We start from the raw sequence: 22,347 nt of genomic DNA, 5'->3' as shown, positions 1-22,347 counted from the left end.
CAACTGTGTTTAGACCAAAATTGCTAGAGCTGTAATACCAGTTACTTGAGGGTCGTTTTTCCATCAGTGAGCATATAGCACAGTGTTTCAGCCAATATTTTCCTTTAATCAGAACTATTTTTTGTTTTTTTTATTTCTATTGCGTTTTTTTTAGTGTGATTGAATTATATGGAGCAGGGGGACCTGGGCACCCCAGGAGCCCCTCCGCCTCAGGCACCCCACCTCCAGGTGCTCCACCTTCCCTTTTTTGGAGCAAGCAGAGGGAGCGTCAGGCAGAGATAGACGATGTCAGAGTCAGGAGCGTCAGGCAGAGATAGACGATGTCAGAGTCAGGGCTGCCTGTGATGTTGATGGCTGGTTCTCCTCTGTGCCAACGACAAGCTGTGACATCACAGTGCGTAAGGCGCAAGCTCCCAGCCTGTCACTCACACTGAGGAGAAGCAGTCGCAAGCATCACAAGGTAGGAAGCAGAGCGCATTCCAAATGGTTTAAATAATTAAACACATCTCCCTCCCAGAGCAGTAGCTGGTGGCATTGTTAGCCGGTTTGTTTAGTTTGAATCCCAGGGCAGTTAAATCACTTAGCAATGCTCTAACAGTCAACTTATTTATTGGAAGAACATACCTAGCTTGGTGGATACAGCTTTAATTAGTTATATCTAATGGCTTCCTGACTCATTCTGAACCTGATTCGTTAAGGCACGTAAATGCCAATGCGTGCTGTATTTTGTGTAAAATCGCTTTGCACATGCCCAGAACCAGACCGTATGGCATAAAACACAGCAACCTCCAATACATCTTCGAGCGTAAAGGACCCTTACTACAGACCATGATTTCAGGGATGGAACAGGGAGGGGAATGGCCGTATCACGTAGTCAGTGTACAGTAAGGGCGTGCCAAGCTGGAGCACCTGCAGCAGCAATGTCCAATTCAAGCTTTGGTCATCTCACAGCTCTGTGTTTTACCATCATATCACTTGCAGCAGCTACAGGTCAGGTGTAAGTGCCGAGTGATAGTGATGACGGCTGTGTATGCAGCTAGAACATGTGTTTGCAATCAGGGGTAACTGTAAAAGTGCATATTATAAAACATTCATAGCATTCTAATAAATGTATTTCATGGCAAAAAAAATGAAAAACACCTTTTTATTATCTTTTGTCTATAGCTATATTATTAACAGGTGACATTGATTGAATATTTGTTTTCTCTGTCGGTTCTTTTGTGACTTTGTATTCCACATATGCATTGGACCTATCCTGCAGTGTATTGAATCAGACCTCGGGCCTGATTCATTAAGGAAAGTAAGGCAAACAAATGACTACGTTTTGTACTGGACAAAACCATGTTACAATGCAAGGGGTGCAAATTAGTTTATTATTTCGCACATAATATAAATACTGGCTGTTTTTTCATGTAGAACACAAATAATTGATAGTTTATTTTTACACTGAAATTTAAAGTTGATCTAGGACGTGCCCTACCCCAACTATAAATCTGTTCCCACATTTTAAATTTACATCTCCCTCCAATGCAACATGGTTTTGCCAAGGGGCAAAGTTACTAATTTTTCTTACTTTCCTTTCCTTAATGAATCAGGCTCTATGACTTTCCCCTTATTTCCAGGGAAATCCAATTGCTTAAGCTAAACATCCCTGTACATCTTCATAGGATCATTCACAAAAGATCAGAGTAGCAGGTGGAAAGTTAAATAGTCCTAGTCAATCTTCAAATTAATGTTTGCAGCACTATTTAGGCAGCACCGGTGCTAGGGTTCACGGCGCCCTAGGCAAAATTTCGCCGCCCCCAACCCCCCCCCCACCCCCCGCCGCGGACACACTAAAAAAAAAAGTAGATTTTACTTACCTTTTCTCTAGCTGATCCGCGCCTTCTTCACACAGGAGGCGGAGTGATGCATTCTGGAAGGGGAGGGGGGCGCCGGGAAAGAACTTTATTCACACTGTCACAGTGTGATACTTTACAGATGCGCCGCGGACACTTAAAAACAGCGGCGGCGGGGTGCAACCCTCTCCTGAGCCGCTGACTAGATTAAAAAATCTAGTCAGCGGCGCCCTGCAGGTCCCGGCGCCCTAGGCAACTGCCTAAGGTTGCCTAATGGGAGCGCCGGGCCTGTATTTAGGGTTCCTGTGTTTAACCAATAATGTTAATGGGCGGGGTCAGGGCCATCTCTTCCATAGGGCACGATGGGCAGGTGCCCGGGGGCCCTGCAGCCCAGAGGGCCCGTCAGAGGCAGCTAAAAAAAAAAAGTTCCTGAAAAAAATAAAAAAATACTTACCTTGCTCTCAGCTGGCGATCTGGCTCCCTCCCTGGTCTCCTCCTTCGTGCTGCACTCGCAGTGCATGTCGGGCGTGACATCATGACGCCCGCCCGACATCCATTGCGGAGTGCAGCACGGAGGAGGAGACCAGGGAGGGAGCCGGATCGCCAGTTGAGAGCAAGGTAAGTATTTTCTTCTTCTTTTTTTCAGGAACTTTTTTCTCTCGCTGCCTCTTTTTTTTTTTTTATTAATATATATAGGGGCCCCGGCGCACTGCTTTGCCCGGGGGCCCCAAATGTTGTTAAGAGGGCCCTGGGCGGGGTAAGTGACTATGAAGGTGAATAGTTTCCTATTGGTCCTTTTATTAACACCCCTAGGCCAAGTTGGCTGTCAGGAGATGCCGGGGAGTGCAGGGGACGGGGCTCAGTGAATCGCGTCACTTTGGTCCCGCCTCTGCACGTAATAATGCACCAGCATCATTTTACAGCGGTGGGTGGGTATGGCAGTCTGCCATACTTTCCCAGGAGTCCAGGAGACCTACCCCAGAATCCGGGAGTCACCCAGACATTCCGGGAGAGTTAGCGAGTTTGCCCTAGGCTGAGCACACAGCACCACCTTTTTTGAGGTTTACAAGTGTGGGAGGGCCCCAAGAAAAGGTTGCACTCAGGCCCAAGATTCTTCTCTGCGGCCTTGGCTGGTGCCCATATTATTTGGATAGAAATACTTAAACAGGGCAATCATTGGGGTTTAATATTGTATGAGCCTTCTTATCGGCCGAAAGGCTGGGGCCGTTATACACGGCACTATTTATTTTCTCACCTGTTTTGTCACTCCACTTTTTTCTATGTTTTATTCACGGATTCTAGGGTGCGGATAAAGTCCTTATGGGCTCTATACCCCCGAAGATCTAGGGGGGGCTGTGTGGCCATCAGGTTCCGGCCCCCCTGAAAACATCGTTGGTCCTCCCTTCAGGGGGTGGACAGTTATTGAGCCCTGGGTGAAGCTTCGGCGGATCCCAGGGGCTAAAGGGACCCCCCTAGCCTCACAGCGATGGGGGTCTGAAGACCCTTGCCCCCTAAGGGTCCTTATGGATCCGGGGGTCGGGGACTAGGGCCCTTCCTTTATTGAGGAGGGCCAGTTCTGCATCCCTTGTGCACGTTTTTTAAGTTTTCACTTATTTTTTCGGACACTTGGGCACGAGAGCACAGATTGTAGTCTTTCAGACTACCTAGGCTTTCAAAAAAAAAAAAAAAAAAAAAGAGCCTTCTTATAACATTCAATAGGTAATCACATTGTCATAGGTATTTTATAACAGATATGAACCCACAGAACATCAGAGTGAAGAATTTAACCTTGCCCTAGGCATTCTGGGTAAACATATGCAAATGGTATCTTACTTGCACCTATTGGCCAATCAGAAAGCTCTGAGGATGTGAATACCTTCTGTGATCAGAAGGCTGTTAAAAGACAACTGCTTGAAATGCTATGAGTAACAAAGGAAAAATGTGTTCCTATCCAAGGCCATATATATATATATATATATATATATATATATATATATATATATATATATATATATATAAATGATCCTATTAGAGTTTCATGAAATAATATAGATTTTCCGGGGTCAGATTTAACTAAAATAAATCCATTGTCTTGACAGGTAATAGAATGGATTTAAGATGTTACACACTGGCTCCTCCGCGCCCAACTAACGACACAAATTACACTTGTACCTTTACAAACAAAGCTGGACAGCAAAAACAAACTTCTATCCCCGTGACTGTAATCGAAGGTACGTCCACCAACTGTACTCTGGTCATTAATGTGATCATACACTTTAAAGAGGAAATAGCACTTTATTTTAGAAAAGATATGTTTGTAGCACACATTCTGCCCATGTTGGGTGGTATGCTTTGTAAATGTGGTAATATATATTTTTTTTATTTGCTAGGGTGGTGGTAAAATCATCCAATTATTAAAAGGACTTAAATGGTGCAATTTCTATTATCTACTAGTGCTAGTCATGCAGCATTGACTCTGCAGTAGATCTAGTAAAACTTCTGAAAAAGAAAAATTGAAGAAATGTACTAATGGTAGTCAGAATCTGATTGGCTGCTATGGGCAATACTTGCCATTTTTCCGTTATATAAGTTCTAGTGAATCTACTCCTTAGAATGTGAGATATATAGGTAGATAGATAGATAGATAGATAGAACCACAAAGAGAGAGAGAGAGTGTCAGATAAGGGGTAAAATGTTGTAATTATCACATGTGCAAACAGTATTTTCATGGTCACCATTAAACCTAACACACATCATATTTTTACACATACATAGGAAGGAAGGCAAAGAAACCTCAGTATGGTATTTACAAATCATGTCCTAGTATAGTGTACAAACTGCAGTCTACAGAAAGCATACAAGGGATGGCAGGAAGGGCTCTGCATCACCACACGGTGGCCACAAGTAGTACTGCAGGGTTTGTTCATTTCTTTTTATTTTGCTTGTTTAACTTTCTTAACATCTGTTGGACATTTTTTTCTGGGTTTGGTGCCTGTAAGTCCCATAATCTCCGTATCCACCAGTGTGTGTTTTCCTTCTCAGTCACATTTGCATGGTTGGTGATCTAATCTGATTAAGTAAAATAATGTAATAACAGTAATTACAGCTGTACAGTAATTGAGTGTTTTTCCTAGCGGGAGACAAATATTGCAGCATTAATGGGAGCTATGGCGTTACCTGGAACGTGTCGAAAGCTGGCGTGTCAGCCACTGCATCCTGCCCTCCTGGGAGATCTGGGTATCTGGCTCGAGACTGCTCATCAGATGGAGTGTGGCTGACTGTCCAAGATAACTGTATCAGCCAGGTCCTGCAAGTGGCACTGAGTAGCGTACAGGTAACACAGCCATTGTCACACTTTCTGGGGGCTTCATGTAGAGACGGACATACCACTGTCTTATTTGCATAAAATATGCTGAGTTCGAACCAAAAAATGTGTTTGCACCTCACTCCTGCCCTTGTAATTCATTCCCAATCCCTCACCCCCGACCTGGTAATTCATTCCCAATCCCTCACCCCCGACCTTGTAACTCATTACTTCTCCCTCACCCCTACTCTGTAATTCATTCCCAATCCTTCACCATTACCCTGTAATCAATTCCTCACTTCTTCACCCTTTACTCATCCCCACCCTGTAATTCAGTCCCCACCCTTCATTCCCCAACCTCATCTACCACATTGTAATTCATTCCCCCTCTCCTCGAATTCATTCTCCCCAACCTCACCCCTCACCCTGTAATTCATTCCCCCTTCCTTATCCCCTAACGTGTAATTCACTCTCCGTTCCTCATCCCCCACACTCTATTTCATTCCCCCTCTCCTGTCACTCATTTCTCTTGCCTCATCCCCTACCCTGTAATTCATTCCCCCCTCCCTCAATCCCCTAATTCATTCACCCTACTACATACTTTACCCTGTAATTCAGTCCCCATCCATCATCTCCTACCCTGTAATCAATTATTCCCTTCTTCACCCCCTACCCTGTAATTCATCCTCCATTCACTTACCCTCCTCGGTATTAGTCACTGACTCCCACAAGATCGGTAGCGCAATCCCCTCTCCTACTGCCAGGGCCACTCTGAAGATCTGATTGGCAACAGGCTGTTACCTGCCGGCCCATTTCAAAACTGGGAACATCCCAGATGAGCAGCACCTGAAGATTGGGCTTTAACCCAAGTCAAACACATCTTAATGAGGTTTTCTTTTAGCTTCATATCCTTACATCAAACACCTTTGTTTTTGATGAGGAAGAACTTCCTAAGATGTTACATTTGTGTGTGTAACTGATAGATTGTTACGATTAGCGACTACATCCAAATGGTGCCAGAGCTCTGGTCAACTGAAACAGAGCACAAATGGAACACAGACTGAGCTAAAAGTAGGGATCATTGTATAGTATATAGTATAGTTTATGCACTCCACATAAGATTCAATGGTTCACTCTGTGCTTTTTTATTATGGTTCCATGTCTACGTACCCTAAGTGTGAACCTGTGATCTGATTATACAGGGATAATGTGTAGCAGGTGACGGTGGCGATTTTGTAATTGTTTGTCACATTTCACAGGCAATGGAGCAAGGCCTGGGGATCCCTCAAGTACAAGTCCCCCAGATAATCCAGTACATTTCCAGCACGAATGGGACAATTATTTCCAATGCGGCAGAAGTATCGGCATTAGTCACCATACTCGGAGCAATCTCCCAAATAACGGCCACCGTAAACAATACATTTAATGTAAACGTTGTCACGGTAAGTTCTCTCTTAACCCCATAGAGTATCAAAGAGGTTTTAGCTCTGCGTAATTTCACTATTGATATAATTTGTAGTTTTTATTACACTGTACTATAATTGATGTAGATAGAAATAATGGTACTTTATATGTGCAGTTGACATGATATTATGTATATTATACATTCCATACAATGTGCCTTATCTTTAATAAGGAATCTAGATAAATTGGTAGATTGGGCAGCAAGATTAAGTTGAAGTTCGATGTGCAAATTTCATACCTTTCAACATTTGGGTGGGCGGAGTCGGGGCAGTGGGGCATGGCAATGTCAAGCTGGGGGCATGGCCTTGGAAAGATGGGGGCGTGCAAAGCAGCAGTGAACAGACAATACCTCCCAACTTTTTCACCCGTGGGACAAAGCTGTCCCGATCGGGATGGTGGAACAGACCCCTTAAATCATGGTTGTCCTGCCTAAACCGAGGCAGTTGGGCGGTATGTAAATGTATAATTATTCATTTGGTTGGTAAAAATGTGCATGCAGCATACACCTGACCTGAGACACTACTGGGTGAACCTATGATGGAGAAGAGTGTTGGTATAACTGTAGATCAAAGACTTAGCAAGAGCATGCAATGCCAGTCTGCTGGATCCAGAGCCACCAGGATATTATTATGCATGAAAATAGGCATAGACTCCAGGGAGAACAATATAATGTCATCCCATTATAGGGAACTAGGTAATCCACAGCATAAATGTGCAGTTACATTTTGGACACCAGTTCAGGATGTCCTAAAACTAGGAAGATTGCACAGAAGGGCAACTAAATTAAGAAGGGGTTTTGACAATCCCAGTTATGAAAAAAGGCTGTGCTAGTTTGACTGATGTACAGTTGAGATGAGAATATTAAGGGGAGTATGATCATTCCATGGCAACATGTCTAACAAAGCCACTCCTGGTGGCTGGAAGAAAGGAAAGCTAATCTCCAACTATGGAAAGGCTTCTTTACTGTAAGAGATGTGAAACTGTAGTATGGACTCCCTCAAGAACTGGTATTGGCAAACACTGTAAAAGAATAGGCATTTTCCTAAAAAAAAAAACTAGAATATACAGGGCTACTGACATTAATAGCACATTGTGATAAGTTATGTACAATTGTCAGTGCCGGGATTAGGAAGAAATTTTTACCCTCTTGAGACCGGAGCAATTTCCAACTCTTAAAGCTCTTTCAGGTATCTCACTCCTCAATGGAATACTCATTTTGCAAGTGAGCACAGAGGGATCCATTTTCTACCAAGAAACGCAAGAAACGCCCCAATTTGCCAAACTCCTTGCATTAGAAGGGTAATTTGCCAGCAGCTATGCCCATATTCAACAAGAAGAAACATTTCTTGTTGAAAACGGGTGTAAGTACTCTCTGCCTATACAACACTTGCCTTATACAGAGAGACACATCGCACTGCAGGATATGCACAATGCATACGTATATATAAAGAAACTTCAGAATACACAGAACAATATTTAAATTATTACATACATTAACACCTGTTAATGGGCAGCACAGTGGCCTAGTGGTTAGCACTTCTGCCTCACAGCACTAGGGTCATGAGTTCGATTCCCGACCATGGCCTTATCTGTGTGGAGTTTGTATGTTCTCCCTGTGTTTGCGTGGGTTTCCTCCGGGTGCTCCGGTTTCCTCCCACACTCCAAAAACATACTAGTAGGTTAATTGGCTGCTATCAAAAATTGACCCTAGTCTCTGTCTGTCTCCCTGTCTGTCTATCTCCCTCTTTGTCTGTCTGTGTCTGTGTGATTGTGTGTCTATATTAGGGAATTTAGACTGTGAGCCCCAAAGGGGCAGGGACTGATGTGAATGAGTTCTCTGTACAGCGCTGCGAAATTAGTGGCGCTATATAAATAAATGATGATGATGATGATGATATTAATATAGGGCCTGATTCATTAAGGAACTTAGGCAAGAAATTGAGTGAGTTTTCTTACTGAAGTTTTGTGGACAAAACCACGTCGCAATGCAAGGGGTGTAAATTAGTTTATTATTTTGCACATAGGCAAATACTGGCTGTATTTTTCAAATAGCACACAAATACTTGATAGCATTAAATTTAAAGTTGATATTTGGTGTGCTACATGAAAAAAGAGACTTAACTTATGTGCAAAATAATAAACTAATTTACACCCCTTGCATTGCAACATGGTTTTGTCCAGAAAACTTACTCAATTTCTTAATGAATCAGGCCCATAATCATTAATTTTTTTACATGCAATATATTTACCATGATGTTATTAATACCTACTTTCCATAAAATGCATTTTTACAGCTGCTCTTGATTATAAACACATGCTCTAACATGCATACGCGACTGTCACATGATCACTTGGTACTGATAGCAGACCTGTAGCTGGTGCAAGTGAAACTGCTGAAAATCATGTACCGAAGAGATGTCCAGAGCTTGAATTGGTGATGTGCGTGCGCTCAACCTTAGCACGCCCTTACTGTACATTGACTACATGCATGCGCCCCTTCGCCTCCCTGCAGCCCCCATGATATCATAGGCTGTTGGAAGTGTCTTTTGTATTCGAAGATGAATTGCATACACTTGAGGTCACTGGCATATATTCAGTTTTTGGGTGTGCGCAGTGCAATTTAAGGCAAAATAAAGCATGTATTGGCATTTCCACTCCTTAATGAATCAGGCCCAATATGATCATACCAATTTTGACTACAGTGAAAAGGTCGAACACCACAGTGCTTCCCTTAGACTAGTGATAAAATAACACAGGACATTTGGGCCACCCCTTCGCTAATTTAGATACCTATCTCCTTGGATCACTAATCAGAGCTTTGGGTCCTCTGGTCATTTATGTAAATAGTAACCAGTCATACAACAGCTTTGACTGGTCTTACGCAAGTTAGATAATGGAAATTAATGTCTAATTGGTTGCTATTGGTTCTTGTACTTTTGCGTTGTGCTAGCCCTCCGTGACTACTTGTCTTGCTTTGCCTGCAGAGTTTCCTCACTGTTGCCAGCAACCTCACAGATCCCAGATACTCATCGCTTTGGAAAAGCTCCAACGGTCCACCAGCTTCCAAAGTGCTGCAATCGGTGGAGAGATTTAGCCAACTTCTCCAGGTTGACAATGGGACCTTTGAAATTGATCTACAAAACATCCAGTTAAAGGGCAGTGCCTACGAAAGAGGAAGTGTTGGGAAAAACTATCAAAAGACATTTGACACACAACTTGGGTTGAGCGTGTCAATAAACCAGCAGACCATCTCTTCACTGCTGCAAGAAAACGATGTTAAAATCATCACTGTGGTGTTCAGCTCCATCGGAAGTCTCCTAACAGGTACATCTGAGAAATTTAATGACTCACAATTAAATAGCCTTGTACAATCCACCTCTATAAGACTGTCAGATTCAAGCTCTGTTTCCTCTAATATCTTAATGTCATTCAAGACCAACATTTCGGATGAAAGGTACTCTCAGCATTGCGTTTTCTGGGACTTCTCTCTACCTCATTATGGAGGCTCGTGGTCAGATGTTGGCTGTACATCAAGCATGGAGACCAATATCACCTACTGCAGGTGCAACCACTTGACCTCTTTTGCTGTGCTTATGTCAATAAATGCGGAAAATTTCGCTCTAATTGAGGAAATCACCTATGTTGGACTTGGGATTTCCATAGCTTCTCTCTGCATCTGTGTCTTGGTTGAATGGTTTGTATGGAAGAACGTAGTAAGATCAAACATCTCTTATTTTCGACACATGTCGCTGGTCAACATCGCGGTGTCTTTACTCTGCGCGGACGTCTGCTTCTTGTCATCCGCATTTCCTTCAGTTTTAACCAAAAAACTCATCTGTCTCTCAATAACCTTCTTAAACCATTTCTTCTACCTGGCCCTTTTCTTTTGGACCTTCGCCCAGAGCGTGATGCTTCTACACCAGCTTCTCTTTTTGTTCCACCACCTGAGAAAGAGAGTTTATATTTCACTTTCATTCTTTGTTGGATATTTTATCCCCGCATCCATAGCTTCTGGCACTTTTTTATATTTCTACCCAAAAGATAGATACAGTCACGAAAGCGTGTGTTGGCTAAATCCAGGAACTGGCGCTATCTATACCTTCGCCATACCAGCGGGATTCATCATTGTGTTTAATTTTTTTACGCTGCTGGTCGTCATTGCCAAGTTAAGCAGACCCTCTGTTTCTGATGCAAGCCTCCCAGATGACAGGGACACAGCTAAAAGCATCCTGAAGGCAATCGTAGTATTAACACCCGTCTTTGGATTTACATGGGCCTTCGGTTTTGCTCTACTGACGGATCTTGATAATCTGACAAAGCAGATCTTCACGTATGGATTTGCAGGGATGAATGCTTTTCAGGTAAGATCTAAGGAGACAATATGTAATTAAGTAATTTTTTTGCAGGCAAGTGAGTGCGGGAGTAAATAATATATGAACGAGAATGGAATTTGTGGACAGGTTTAATAGGGAAGATTCCAAATATAATTTATTTTAGAAAATTAATATTGGCCAACTGACGATTTACAAATGAATGACCATGGCCTTATCTGTGTGGAGTTTGTATGTTCTCCCCATGTTTGCGTGGGTTTCCTCCAGGTGCTCTGGTTTACTCCCACAATTCAAAAACATACTAGTAGGTTAATTGGATGCTATCAAAATTGACCCTAGTCTGTGTTTCCGTGTGTGTATGTTAGGGAATTTAGACTGTAAGCTTCAGTGAATGTGTTCTCTGTACAGCGCTGCGGAATTAGTGGCGCTATATAAATAAATGATGATGATGACTGTTACTCGCTTTCCTGCTGTCTGGTAGAAAAGTAAGCATAGATTAAAATAGTTTGTAACCTGGCGAATTGCTGGTGATTTCAGCAATAGAACTTGGCTTCGGAGTGAAAGTCTGTGTTAGGCTGAGAACACACTACAGAAAATTTCTCCCGATGCGATATCATTAATATTTTTACCAACGACTGACAGTCCCTATCAGCAGCTGATTCCTATGTACACACTATTGATGTTTTACACGATTTACCGCCAGATCTGTGCTCTTCATCTGTCATAACCACAGGTGAAAAGATCCCCAGATCTATGGACACTGCTGGTAATGAGTGCATACACACTGCAGAATTGGAACGACATCGTTCCATCGTTGACTAAAATTTTAGTCCGTTCATAAAATCAAATGAAATTATACAATGTGCTTTGGAGCGATAACTGTTCATCGTCGGAGGGTACACACTAATGTGATATCGTGCCGAATGTTCGCTTATCGTGTGATTGGCCCGATAATTGGCTGAAAACCATGTAGTGTGTGCGCAGCTTTAGTCAAATAGGACTAACATTCCGTAGCATTGTGCTGTACTGTACCATAGAGAAGACCTGCCTCTCAGTCTCTGCTTAATTTAGCATTAAGAGGTGAAATTATCCTGTAATGTCAGTGATGTGTTCCTAAAGTCTTTCTGCAGCTAAGTTCAAACCATTTAAATGTTAACCAACAGTATGAAGTTACATTTTCTGTATGTAAACACCATGTTAGAAGCATGTATCCATTATGGAAGGCCTAAACTAGTAGGGCCTGATTCATTAAGGAAAGTAAGGCAAAGAAAATGAGTAAGTAGCCTCCCAGACAAACCATGTTATAGTACAAGCGGTGCAGATTAGTTTATTATTTTGCACATAAGCTAAATACTCGCTGTTTTTTCATGTAGGACGCAAATACTTGATAGCTTTATCTTTACACTGAAATTTAAAGTTCATCTAGGACATGTCCTACCCCAATTATAAATCTGCCCCCACATTTTACATTTACCTCCCCCTCCAATGCAACATGGTTTTGCCCAGGTGCAAAGTTATAATTTTTTTCCCTTAATGAATCAGGCCTGTAATGTTTAACCAGTATCTACAATCAAGAAGACTACCAGTACAAAGAATATGTAAGTACCATCACCCAATCAGACGTTAAGCTTGATCAACCTAAAACGGGAGAGGTTCCACATTATAGCAGAAAGTTATTGACTCGTCTATACCATGCAAGGCATTACTAAAAGACTACTAACTTGGATCTATTTCAGTCACTGTGAGATCCAGTTTACATTTGATCTATTATTAATAAAAATACATATAGTCCGTCTGAGCGACTAGTGAGCCTAAACGCCTTCCCTGACTTAAAGGTTTTAAAAAGAGTTTAAAAGTTAAAAAAAATAATATACCTTTGTTTCTGCCTTTATAACTACTTCAGACATTCAGCAAAGTACAGTACACATTTATACATAGACATATTTGTGCAAATATACATAGACATATCTGTGTAAATAGTTATGGGGAAAATATTTATTGAGGGGGGGAATTAATGCCTTTAAAATACAAAGCAATTTATTTCAATGTGCTAATAAAAGAATAATGTAAATAACCAGAAAAAAACAATATACCCAACAAAAATTATGCTGCGCTAAAGCCTGCTAATGAGGCAGGTAGGTGTAAACCCCATGCCAGTCTCAAAGTGGTTAAAGTTGCCTTTAGAAATTGCTGATTGGGAGCTGGTGATTGTATTTTCTATAGAAAGTGCAGTATACAACTGAGACTTCTGCTATGTAAGCTGGTAAAGGGGTGAAGAGAAGACATCTGTGTGAAAGAATCCCAATAAATCATAACCATGCAGGATATTATACTGGTAACAAGGGGGAATGCTTAATTTCAACAGTGCAGGAGATTATACTGGTAACAAGAGGGAGTGCTTCATTTCAACAGTGCAGGAGATTATACTGATAACAAGAAGGAGTGCTTCATTTCAACAGTGCAGGAGATTATACTGGTAACAAGAGGGAGTGCTTAATTTCAACAGTACAGCAGATTATACTGGTAACAAGAGGGAGTGCTTCATTTCAACAGTGCAGGAGATTATACTGGTAACAAGAGGGAGTGCTTCATTTCAACAGTGGAGGAGATTATACTGGTAACAAGAGGGAGTGCTTCATTTCAACAGTGCAGGAGATTATACTGGCAACAAGAGGGAGTGCTTAATTTCAACAGTGCAGGAGATTATACTGGTAACAAGAGGGAATGCTTCACTTTAACAATGCAGGAGATTATACTGGTAACAAGAGGGAGTGCTTCATTTCAACATTGCAGGAGATTATACTGGTGACAAGAAGGAGTGCTTCATTTCAACAGTGCAGGAGATTATACTGGTGACAAGAGGGAGTGCTTCATTTCAACAGTGCAGGAGATTATACTTGTAACAAGAGGGAGTGCTTCATTTCAAATGTGCAGGAGATTATACTGGCAACAAGAAGGAGTGCTTCATTTCAACAGTGTAGGAGATTATACTGGTAACAAGAGGGAGTGCTTCATTTCAACAGTGCAGGAGATTATACTGGTAACAAGAGAGAGTGCTTCATTTCAACAGTGCAGGAGATTATACTGGTAACAAGAGGGAGTGCTTCATTTCAACAGTGCAGGAGATTATACTGGTAACAAGAGGGAGTGCTTTGTTTCAAATGTGCAGGAGATTATACTGGTGTCAAGAGGGAGTGCTTCATTTTAACAGTGCATGATATTATACTGATAACAAGAGGGAGTGCTTCACTTTAACAATGCAGGAGATTATACTGGTAACAAGATGGAATGCTTCACTTTAACAATGCAGATTATACTGGTAACAGGAGGGAGTGCTTCGCTTCAACAGTGGAGGAGATTATACTGGTAACAAGAGGGAGTGCTTCATTTCAACAGTGCAGGGGATTATACTGGTGACAAGAGGGAGTGCTTCATTTCAACAGTGCAGGAGATTATACTGGTAACAAGAGGGAGTGCTTCACTTTAACAATGCAGGAGATTATACTGGTAACAAGAGGGAGTGCTTCATTTCAACAGTGCAGGAGATTATATCGCTAACCAGAGGGAGGGCCTCACTTTAACAATGCAGGAGATTATACTGGTAACAAGAGGGAGTGCTTCACTTCAACAGTGCAGGAGATTATACTGATAACAAGAGGGAGTGCTTCATTTCAACAGTGCAGGAGATTATACTGATAACAGGAGTGCATGGGACAATTAGCTTACTTACAGATTAGTAACTACGGAATAGGGAAAAAACACATAATCGGTTCATTATGCTGGTGATATATACTCCAAAATTGCAGCCAATATACAACAACTGGCCCAACCACATGTGTTATCTTAAACTGACCTTCATGTAATAATCTAATCAAAATCAATGGGATCAATATCGGCATGCTGATAATAAGAAGATAGCCGCAGATGACCGCTATCAGCATGTGGGATCTTCTAACCTCACTAATGGACTCCAGCGAAGCCAGAAAAGATCCAGCTGCTCAGACCAAGATCTTGACCAATTTGACCATCTATGTATGTGGCTAAAGAGAACACTGACCACGTTTCTCAATTGCAAAAACGGCCTTTGTGTGCCAAGCTTAGAAGGAAAGGTGTGACAAGTATATAAATGTTTTAACAAGATTTGGAAACAAATTTAAAAAATAATTTTTGAGTTAGGTGTCACTTTAAAGTTGGAGTATTTGGCTGTACTAGAATGAAATCAGCATAATAGACAATGAGCCTGATTCATGTGCAGACGTTACCTGCACAACACGTGCGTTTAAAATAACGAAAGCGGAAGTTCCAACAAATCCAATTGGATCTCATTATGAGTTACCGTTTGAATCTGGGTGTAAGTAAGCTCTGTCTAAACCTTACACAGGCAGATGTGCAATATATTGTCTCATCAGAACACATGCACAAAAAAATATGTATAAAATAAATTAACAAGTTATAAGTCTATAATCGGTTATAAAAATCTGTGTTTAAAACATTTTCTTTCTTTTTTTTTTTAAATATTAAATACAAAATCTGGATGTTCTTAATGTGCAGTAATAATCATCAGCTTGATTGCAAAAATTCCTAATATAGAGCCGGTTTTATGTGTACATACAGCATCCTAAACATACATACTAAGCATATGTCTCTAACTTATCTATTTGACAGGGTTTCTTTATTTTGTTGACTTGCATCATGGAAAGAAAGGTAAGCTTGACTTACACAAGATACAAAATAATATACTTGGCCTTAGTGGTAGAATTGGAGATTGAGAATTGGCGGTATGAGAAATGTAATGGGAATGTAAGTGACTGGAATGTGATAGTGTTACAATGAAGGCAGTAGGAGAAGTGGCGGCATGACACACCCCGTATACACCCCACTTTCATTACTGCTCGGCCTCATTTGTAAAGAGCAAAATGACCAGTGGACAATATAAGTCTGTCTTTGGAGGAGCCAGTTGCCAGGATTGCTGCAAGTGCCCTAGATTTCCTCTTGTGGGTTAATAGGGCAAGGTTACAGGGAACCACCGATGTTAGCAAGAAGCCGTTTCCCCTGGCTCTCCCTTACCAATACTTATAGAGGTACCTAGAACCTCCAACCATGTTGTTAGGAAGGAGCGTAATGAATGGCTCCATCTGATTGGATGCATTGTCTCTGTCCAATTATTGGTGAATTTTCTCCCTTCACCGCCGCTGGTATGGATCGTCACGCTAACATGGGGTTCTGAGGGTAGAGCCGTACAGTTAGCCGACCTCACCGACGGAGTACTGAAATGTTCTTGAAAAGTTGACATTGCCTTTAAATCTGGTAGACAGTTTTTTCTGCTCATGTTTCAGCTTTTAATTAACTTTGCCATTTGTTTGTTTGTTTTTATTGCACTAATGGCTGCACTTCTGTGACGTACTGTATTTATTTATGCATTGCTCTCTACAATTCTCAGTACTTTTCATAGACAGTCCTGTATTCTTTATTTCTTTCTCTTACTACTTGTCTGTGGAGATATCTCCCCTAATTTTGGCCCCAACCATATATCTATAGCTGCCCTTGTAACATTTGCTGTTCCTCTATGTATCACATGTCAGTGATGGGGGCACTTTAATTCAAGTTTAGCTTTGGCAATATAGAAATGCCTAGCGGCATGGCAGGCTGTATCTCCCCAATACCCACATGCACTGGCAGCACTGAGGACACAATGCCCTATATATCATTTTATACTACTGCTGTAATGATCACTCCTAGCACTGATATAAGTAATGCAATGTAATTGTTGTTCAATCTACATTTAGGTGCGAGAGGTACTCTTCAACAAGCCATCGTCATCTGTGAGTTTCCTGTTTTATTACATTTACAGAAATGGGGATTGTGTTGGTCATCATTTAACTGTTGGTATTAAACACATCTTTGGTAGACTCAGAATATGGGATCTATGGAATGGTCCTTCTCACCTCCCACATGGCCAAGATGAATGCTGCCGCATCGAATGGGTTAATACCTGCTGTTGGTGTACCGAATGGGTTAAACCTCAGCTCTAAGACATTAAAGATGTTTAAAAGGGTATATTTATCAAATTAAATGTAAATATTTAATGTATGGACACTGTGGAGCAGGCTAATAACTGGAGTGCAGTGTCAGAAAGGGCTAGGTTTAAATGTACTCATTTTCATATTTATGTATTGATTTTTGATGCAATAGCAAATATGTTTTGTAACTTCTAGATTGAGCCTCATGCTAATTAGTCCCTTTTTCCTCTGTGAGTGACCGACACTTTTTCAGCCTGAATACACAGCAGGGAGCCATTACCTGTTATCATGTATTGTTAGAGAGACAGGAAACCTCTTAACAATGTAGGCAGTAAGTTTTAGGAAATCACAGATTGATGTGAATTTTGTAAGTTAAATTTGCTTAAATCCAAGAGTAGAGAATATATTATATCCTGATGTTAAATAGCAAGGATCAGGGGACAGGACTACCCTCTGCCAACATGGGTGGCAGAATCTGTATACAAAAATATTTGTTTTACCATGTAATGTATCATTCCATCTGTAACTTCTGGATAATCACCAGTACCTCAAACTGGTGTGTAAAAGTCCTTGTCAGGAATCTTGAGCAATAAACCATCACTGCTTGAAGATTCTGCCTGCGACTATTGCCTGCTGTATCCTGTGACCAACAGATAAGAGCTTACACTCTAATCCAGGCCCCAGCTGTCCTGTGTTGAACCCAGCATCTCTGTGTCAACGCTCTGCCCGTTACTCAGCAGTCCTGATCCATAGTAAATGGTCAGGAGGTATCAGCCTGCCCACAGCAAAGAGGCGCGGCAGCAGCTATACCAGCTACCCCAGAAGTACGCGGTTCTGGGTGCCGCAAAGGAGCCCAGTGGTGGCAGCCGAATGAGCCTACAAATATTGCGCAGTTGGCGACTGTCTGGTGGCAGGGTGACACCATCCCTGCTATCCTCTTCCCCGTACAGACCAAGGCGAAGTCCATCTGGTCACCACGCCCAGTTTATTTTATTGAGCATTTTTAAAACACAAAAATGAACACAGAACACGCCAACATAAACTCCCCAATAAATACCAAGACAACAAGATTGCTCAATGAAAGAGAAAAAATTGGATATATAGTTAGTGGATGTAATCTGAACATATAACGTGACTGCAAAACCACATGACTGTTTTAATCAAACTCCCTATATATACTGTAAATATAATGACTTTATCAGGATTTTATCAGGTGTTACGAGAAATAAGGATTTGCCCAAACTCTCTCAGCATTTTCAATGGGGAGAGTGTGATCATTTTAGTCACGTCCCAACCCACTTTCCTGTCCCAACTTGCCCAGACATAACCCTAAATGAAGTTGACCACACCCCTTTCATTGGGGAGCCACGCCTTTTTCTGCAACTGCATCCCCAGTCCCTCTAAATACAAGGACTTTGTTTCCTATGTATATCGGACTTCCTGTCGGTACTTCATGGAGCCACTTTAGGACTAAATTTAGGGAAAGTTGCAAGCTGAATGGCAGAACAATTGGCCCCTGTGCCCATGAAGACTGTCGGTTTATGAACAGTGGGCTTTCTAGCAAACTTACTTAGCACAAATTCTGGGGAAAAAAATATGCCCCCTCTCATACTATTTGATGGTGGTATAGCTAATATGATTCACATAATGATCCAATAATTACTGCAAATCGTCGACGCATGGCCCTATAACTATGCTTTATTAAGTTGTCTATAAATATAATATAATACAGACCCCTGATGTATAGTAGCTTTAAAACACACATCCACAGATCTCTGGTGGCTGTACAATGCAGATCTCTGGTGGATTATCAATGTTGTCCCTAAAGTTCTATTGGCCTCAGAGTTATGGACAGAAAGTGCTCAGAAACTAGAGACGGTCTAGTGCAGGCCTGTCCAACCTGCGGCCCTCCAGGTGTTTGTGAAACTACAAGTCCCAGCATGCCCTTCCAGATATCAACTGGTTGTCTACTGGCAAAGCATGCTGGGGGTTGTAGTTTCACAACATCTGGAGGGCCGCAGGTTGGACAGGCCTGGTCTAGTGGGTATCTGTTATTCAGACTATGAATGGTTGGGCCTATCCACCAATCAGAGTACTGGCCATCTTATTGGTGGACAGCACTAATAATTCAACAGTCAGAATGTTGAAAACCCATTATAGGGCTTCAGACACTTTGATTGGTGGGAAGCATTGGCCATCAACCACTGAAAGTACAAGACGCTGGCTGGTGTGTATACAGCAATCTGATTGGTAAATGGCCGGTGTAATCCACCAATCAGAGTTCCGGGAACCAAACCTTCTCTCTTCGGACCCATCTAAAAACAGCCACTGCTGTCACTATAAATAGCACTTATGTGACTGCTTGGTTATTAACTTGACTTTATTTAGTTCATGCCAGCATTTGTACCATAATTAGCTTCCACAAGGCTTCAGGAAAATAACTGTAGCCATAGAGTAATTATATTATAGGAGGCCACACTACCTCTGCATTCCATCCCATAATAGTCTCATACCTCCTTACAGTCCCGTTTTTGGCAGGATAGTCCTGATTTTTAGACCCGCAAATGGGTGGGGCCTACCTGAATGAGGGCTTGGTTTGGGCAAAACGGGACATTGTTGAGCTTGTTTAACTTTTATACATACTATTTTATTACTAGTGTATTTAAATTTAGTACCAATAAATAAATACTAAATGACATAAACATTATCCTAACATAAACACCATATATTTCTGTTTTACAGCCAACTTCCACAACCACGTCCACTTCTGAGGCTCCCGGTAAGACCACATCCTCAATAAAAAAGGAGAAGTGACGGTAACTGGATGGAAATAATATTGGAACTTGAGAAACTAAATTATATACTTTAGCAAAAGTCTTAGTAACAGGCTGAAACGCTGATTATGTGAATAAACTTGAAGTTATGCACAAGTCCTACGAGTTCTGTCCTTTCACGATTTGTAGTCATGGTCTCTAGATTCAGTAGCCGGATGTTAGAAGCCAGTGTGTCGCTGCTTCATTGACTTTATATGAGTATAATAAACTGGTTATTTCATTAAACTGTTTGTTATTTGCAATATTACATAGTCTAATACACAAATGTTCCATAGTGTGATTAGTCTTAGTGTCTCAGGGCCTGAGTCATTAAGAAAAGTAAAGCATAAAAAAGGAGTAATTTTGCACCTGGGCAAAACCACGTTGCCTTGGAGGGGGGGGGGGGTAAATTTAAAATGTGGGGACAGATTTATAGTTGGGGTAGGACATGTCCTAGATCAACTTTAATTTTCAGTGTAAACATAAAGCTATCAGGTATGTGTGCGCTAGATGAATATACAGCCAGTATTTATCTTATATACTCATATATCTCCATATCTCTCTTATCGCTCTCACTCCTATGTATCTCTCTGATATCTCTATCTCACATATCTATATATCTCCAGTGTCTGTCTCATATCTCTCTGATATCTCTATCTCATATATCTATATATCTCCAGTGTCTGTCTCATATCTCTCTGATATCTCTATCTCATATATCTATATATCTCCAGTGTCTGTCTCATATCTCTCTGATATCTCTATCTCATATATCTATATATCTCCAGTGTCTGTCTCATATCTCTATCTCACATATCTATATATCTCCAGTGTCTGTCTCATATCTATCTCACTGATATCTCTCTCTCATATCTATTTACCTGTTTCATATCTCTCTCATAACTAAGCCTCATGTTTGAGATATGTGGGTATTTGCAAAAACTCCATAACTACCACTGATTATTTCATTTTACAATTCAATAAAAGCATTGTGCACACAGAACATCTAGAACAAAATTAACACTACATAAAACTAGATTCCTAGGTACATAATATTGCTGCTAGAAATGTACAGAGCATATTACACTGTATATATACGTGACCATGCGGTCCATTTAAATTGAAAATAAATTTGTCTTGGGTGTGAGTGGTTAAAATCTGACTTTATTCTTCCTAGAAAGCCATTCATGTGAATGTTGGCCTATGGAAATCATGTGCTCTCAGCCAACACTGCTAATATTTGTTGGTTCAGCTGACATTTACATATATTTACATACTACAGAGTGCTGATGGATTTATGACACGTGACACTCTTCAGTTGACATGTGACACTGCATATACTGTTGGGTTGTGCTGTTATAATGTTTAATCCACTCTGTTGTTTAAATGGGCTCATTAAAATAATACTGGGGACATTTGTACAGCCCAGTATGCAGACAGAATGTACTGCAATGCATATTACCAGTAATATCATCATTGTATATTATCCATATTTGCCCACCAGGAGGGGGGCATGGTGGGGGGATGGTTGTGTCATTTTGATACGCGTCATTGAGGCTCCCATCCTGCCCACTTCACTAGTAAGTGGGCAGAAGGCGGGAGAATTGCCTGTTCTGCCCGGATTCGGGAGTCTCCCAGACATTCCGGTCTGATATTATCTTGTATGTATAGCATATATATCCTCTGACACAGTCTCCATCGGTCTTTTTAGAATATGGTAATTCTGATTGATACAGATTTTACAACAGGACTTGTAGGACGATACTGTTAGTCATGTGACCTGTGTCATGTGACCTGTCGCAAATCGCTGATAGTGTCTCCTGCATCACTGTAAAAGAGACCTATAAGGACAATTAGGTTATTTACTGAATATATGGACATTGTGAATTCCTTAGAACTAAGAGAGGACAGAAGGTATATACTGGGGGGGGTCTTACATGGGGCGTGGTCAAGGAACTATGGGGGGCGTGTCCACATTATGATTGGGGCACGGCCATTCCCTAGAGGGCTGCCTAGCACTGTCCATTAGCTACCTCCCTTCCCCCCAACATTCCCACCTGCGGAACAAACATGTCCCCGGGCTGGACAGTGGGACAAAGACCTAAATTCGGGAATGTTCCACTGAAATCAGAACGGTTGGGAGGTATGCATGGAGGCAGTGGCGGAACTACCATTAGTCCGGCATGTGTGGTGCACCGGGGCCCTTGGAGATAATGGGGCCCGCTGCATAGCAGATGCAGAGGGTTGGAACTAGCGAGCTGTAGGCTTCAGTTCCCTCCATCCCTTCCACCCCTCCTCCCCGCTTCCCGCAGCTCCGCCTCTGCATGGAGTGAATGCAAACTTACCCTGTTTTAGTGCAGAGGAGGAACGGGTGGCTGACTGAGCATTATTGCTATAATCAGATAGTCAGTCACCGGCTGTGCCCGGCTGGCAGCTCACTTTGGGTGACCTTGACATGACTTGCTCTGACTGCATCAATTTTATTGCCAGAGGCCCCCACAAGTTAGTTGCCCTGGGCCCCCAGCAACCATAATCCAGCCTTGGGTCTTATACATAAATCATTCAAGCACAAACATG

General features: G+C 41.7%; 1 protein-coding gene across 1 annotated transcript; it reads left to right on the top strand.

Moving 5' to 3' along the window:
- The first annotated feature begins 411 nt into the window (after positions 1 to 411).
- Positions 412 to 19,851, top strand: LOC142142615 (adhesion G-protein coupled receptor F3-like). Its single transcript, XM_075200487.1, has 9 exons — positions 412 to 460; positions 3,938 to 4,069; positions 4,973 to 5,172; positions 6,402 to 6,584; positions 9,591 to 9,930; positions 10,648 to 10,967; positions 15,603 to 15,641; positions 16,724 to 16,759; positions 19,700 to 19,851. The coding sequence occupies exons 2-9, from the start codon at positions 3,946 to 3,948 to the stop codon at positions 19,769 to 19,771; spliced, it is 1,314 nt and encodes a 437-aa protein (XP_075056588.1). The 5' UTR covers positions 412 to 460; positions 3,938 to 3,945; the 3' UTR covers positions 19,772 to 19,851.
- Positions 19,852 to 22,347: the final 2,496 nt, after the last annotated feature.

The sequence above is a fragment of the Mixophyes fleayi genome, chromosome 3, assembly GCF_038048845.1.
Source record: "Mixophyes fleayi isolate aMixFle1 chromosome 3, aMixFle1.hap1, whole genome shotgun sequence".
Lineage (NCBI taxonomy): Eukaryota > Metazoa > Chordata > Amphibia > Anura > Limnodynastidae > Mixophyes > Mixophyes fleayi.
This window is presented reverse-complemented; position numbering and strand designations above follow the sequence as displayed.

Bases quoted from the DNA above. Each gene is read 5' to 3' on its own strand.
- LOC142142615 (XM_075200487.1), top strand. From the start codon at position 3,946: ATGGATTTAAGATGTTACACACTGGCTCCTCCGCGCCCAACTAACGAC. The intron at 5,173-6,401 runs GTAACACAGCCA...CACATTTCACAG, and splicing joins TGGCACTGAGTAGCGTACAG to GCAATGGAGCAAGGCCTGGG. The intron at 10,968-15,602 runs GTAAGATCTAAG...TCTATTTGACAG, and splicing joins CAGGGATGAATGCTTTTCAG to GGTTTCTTTATTTTGTTGAC.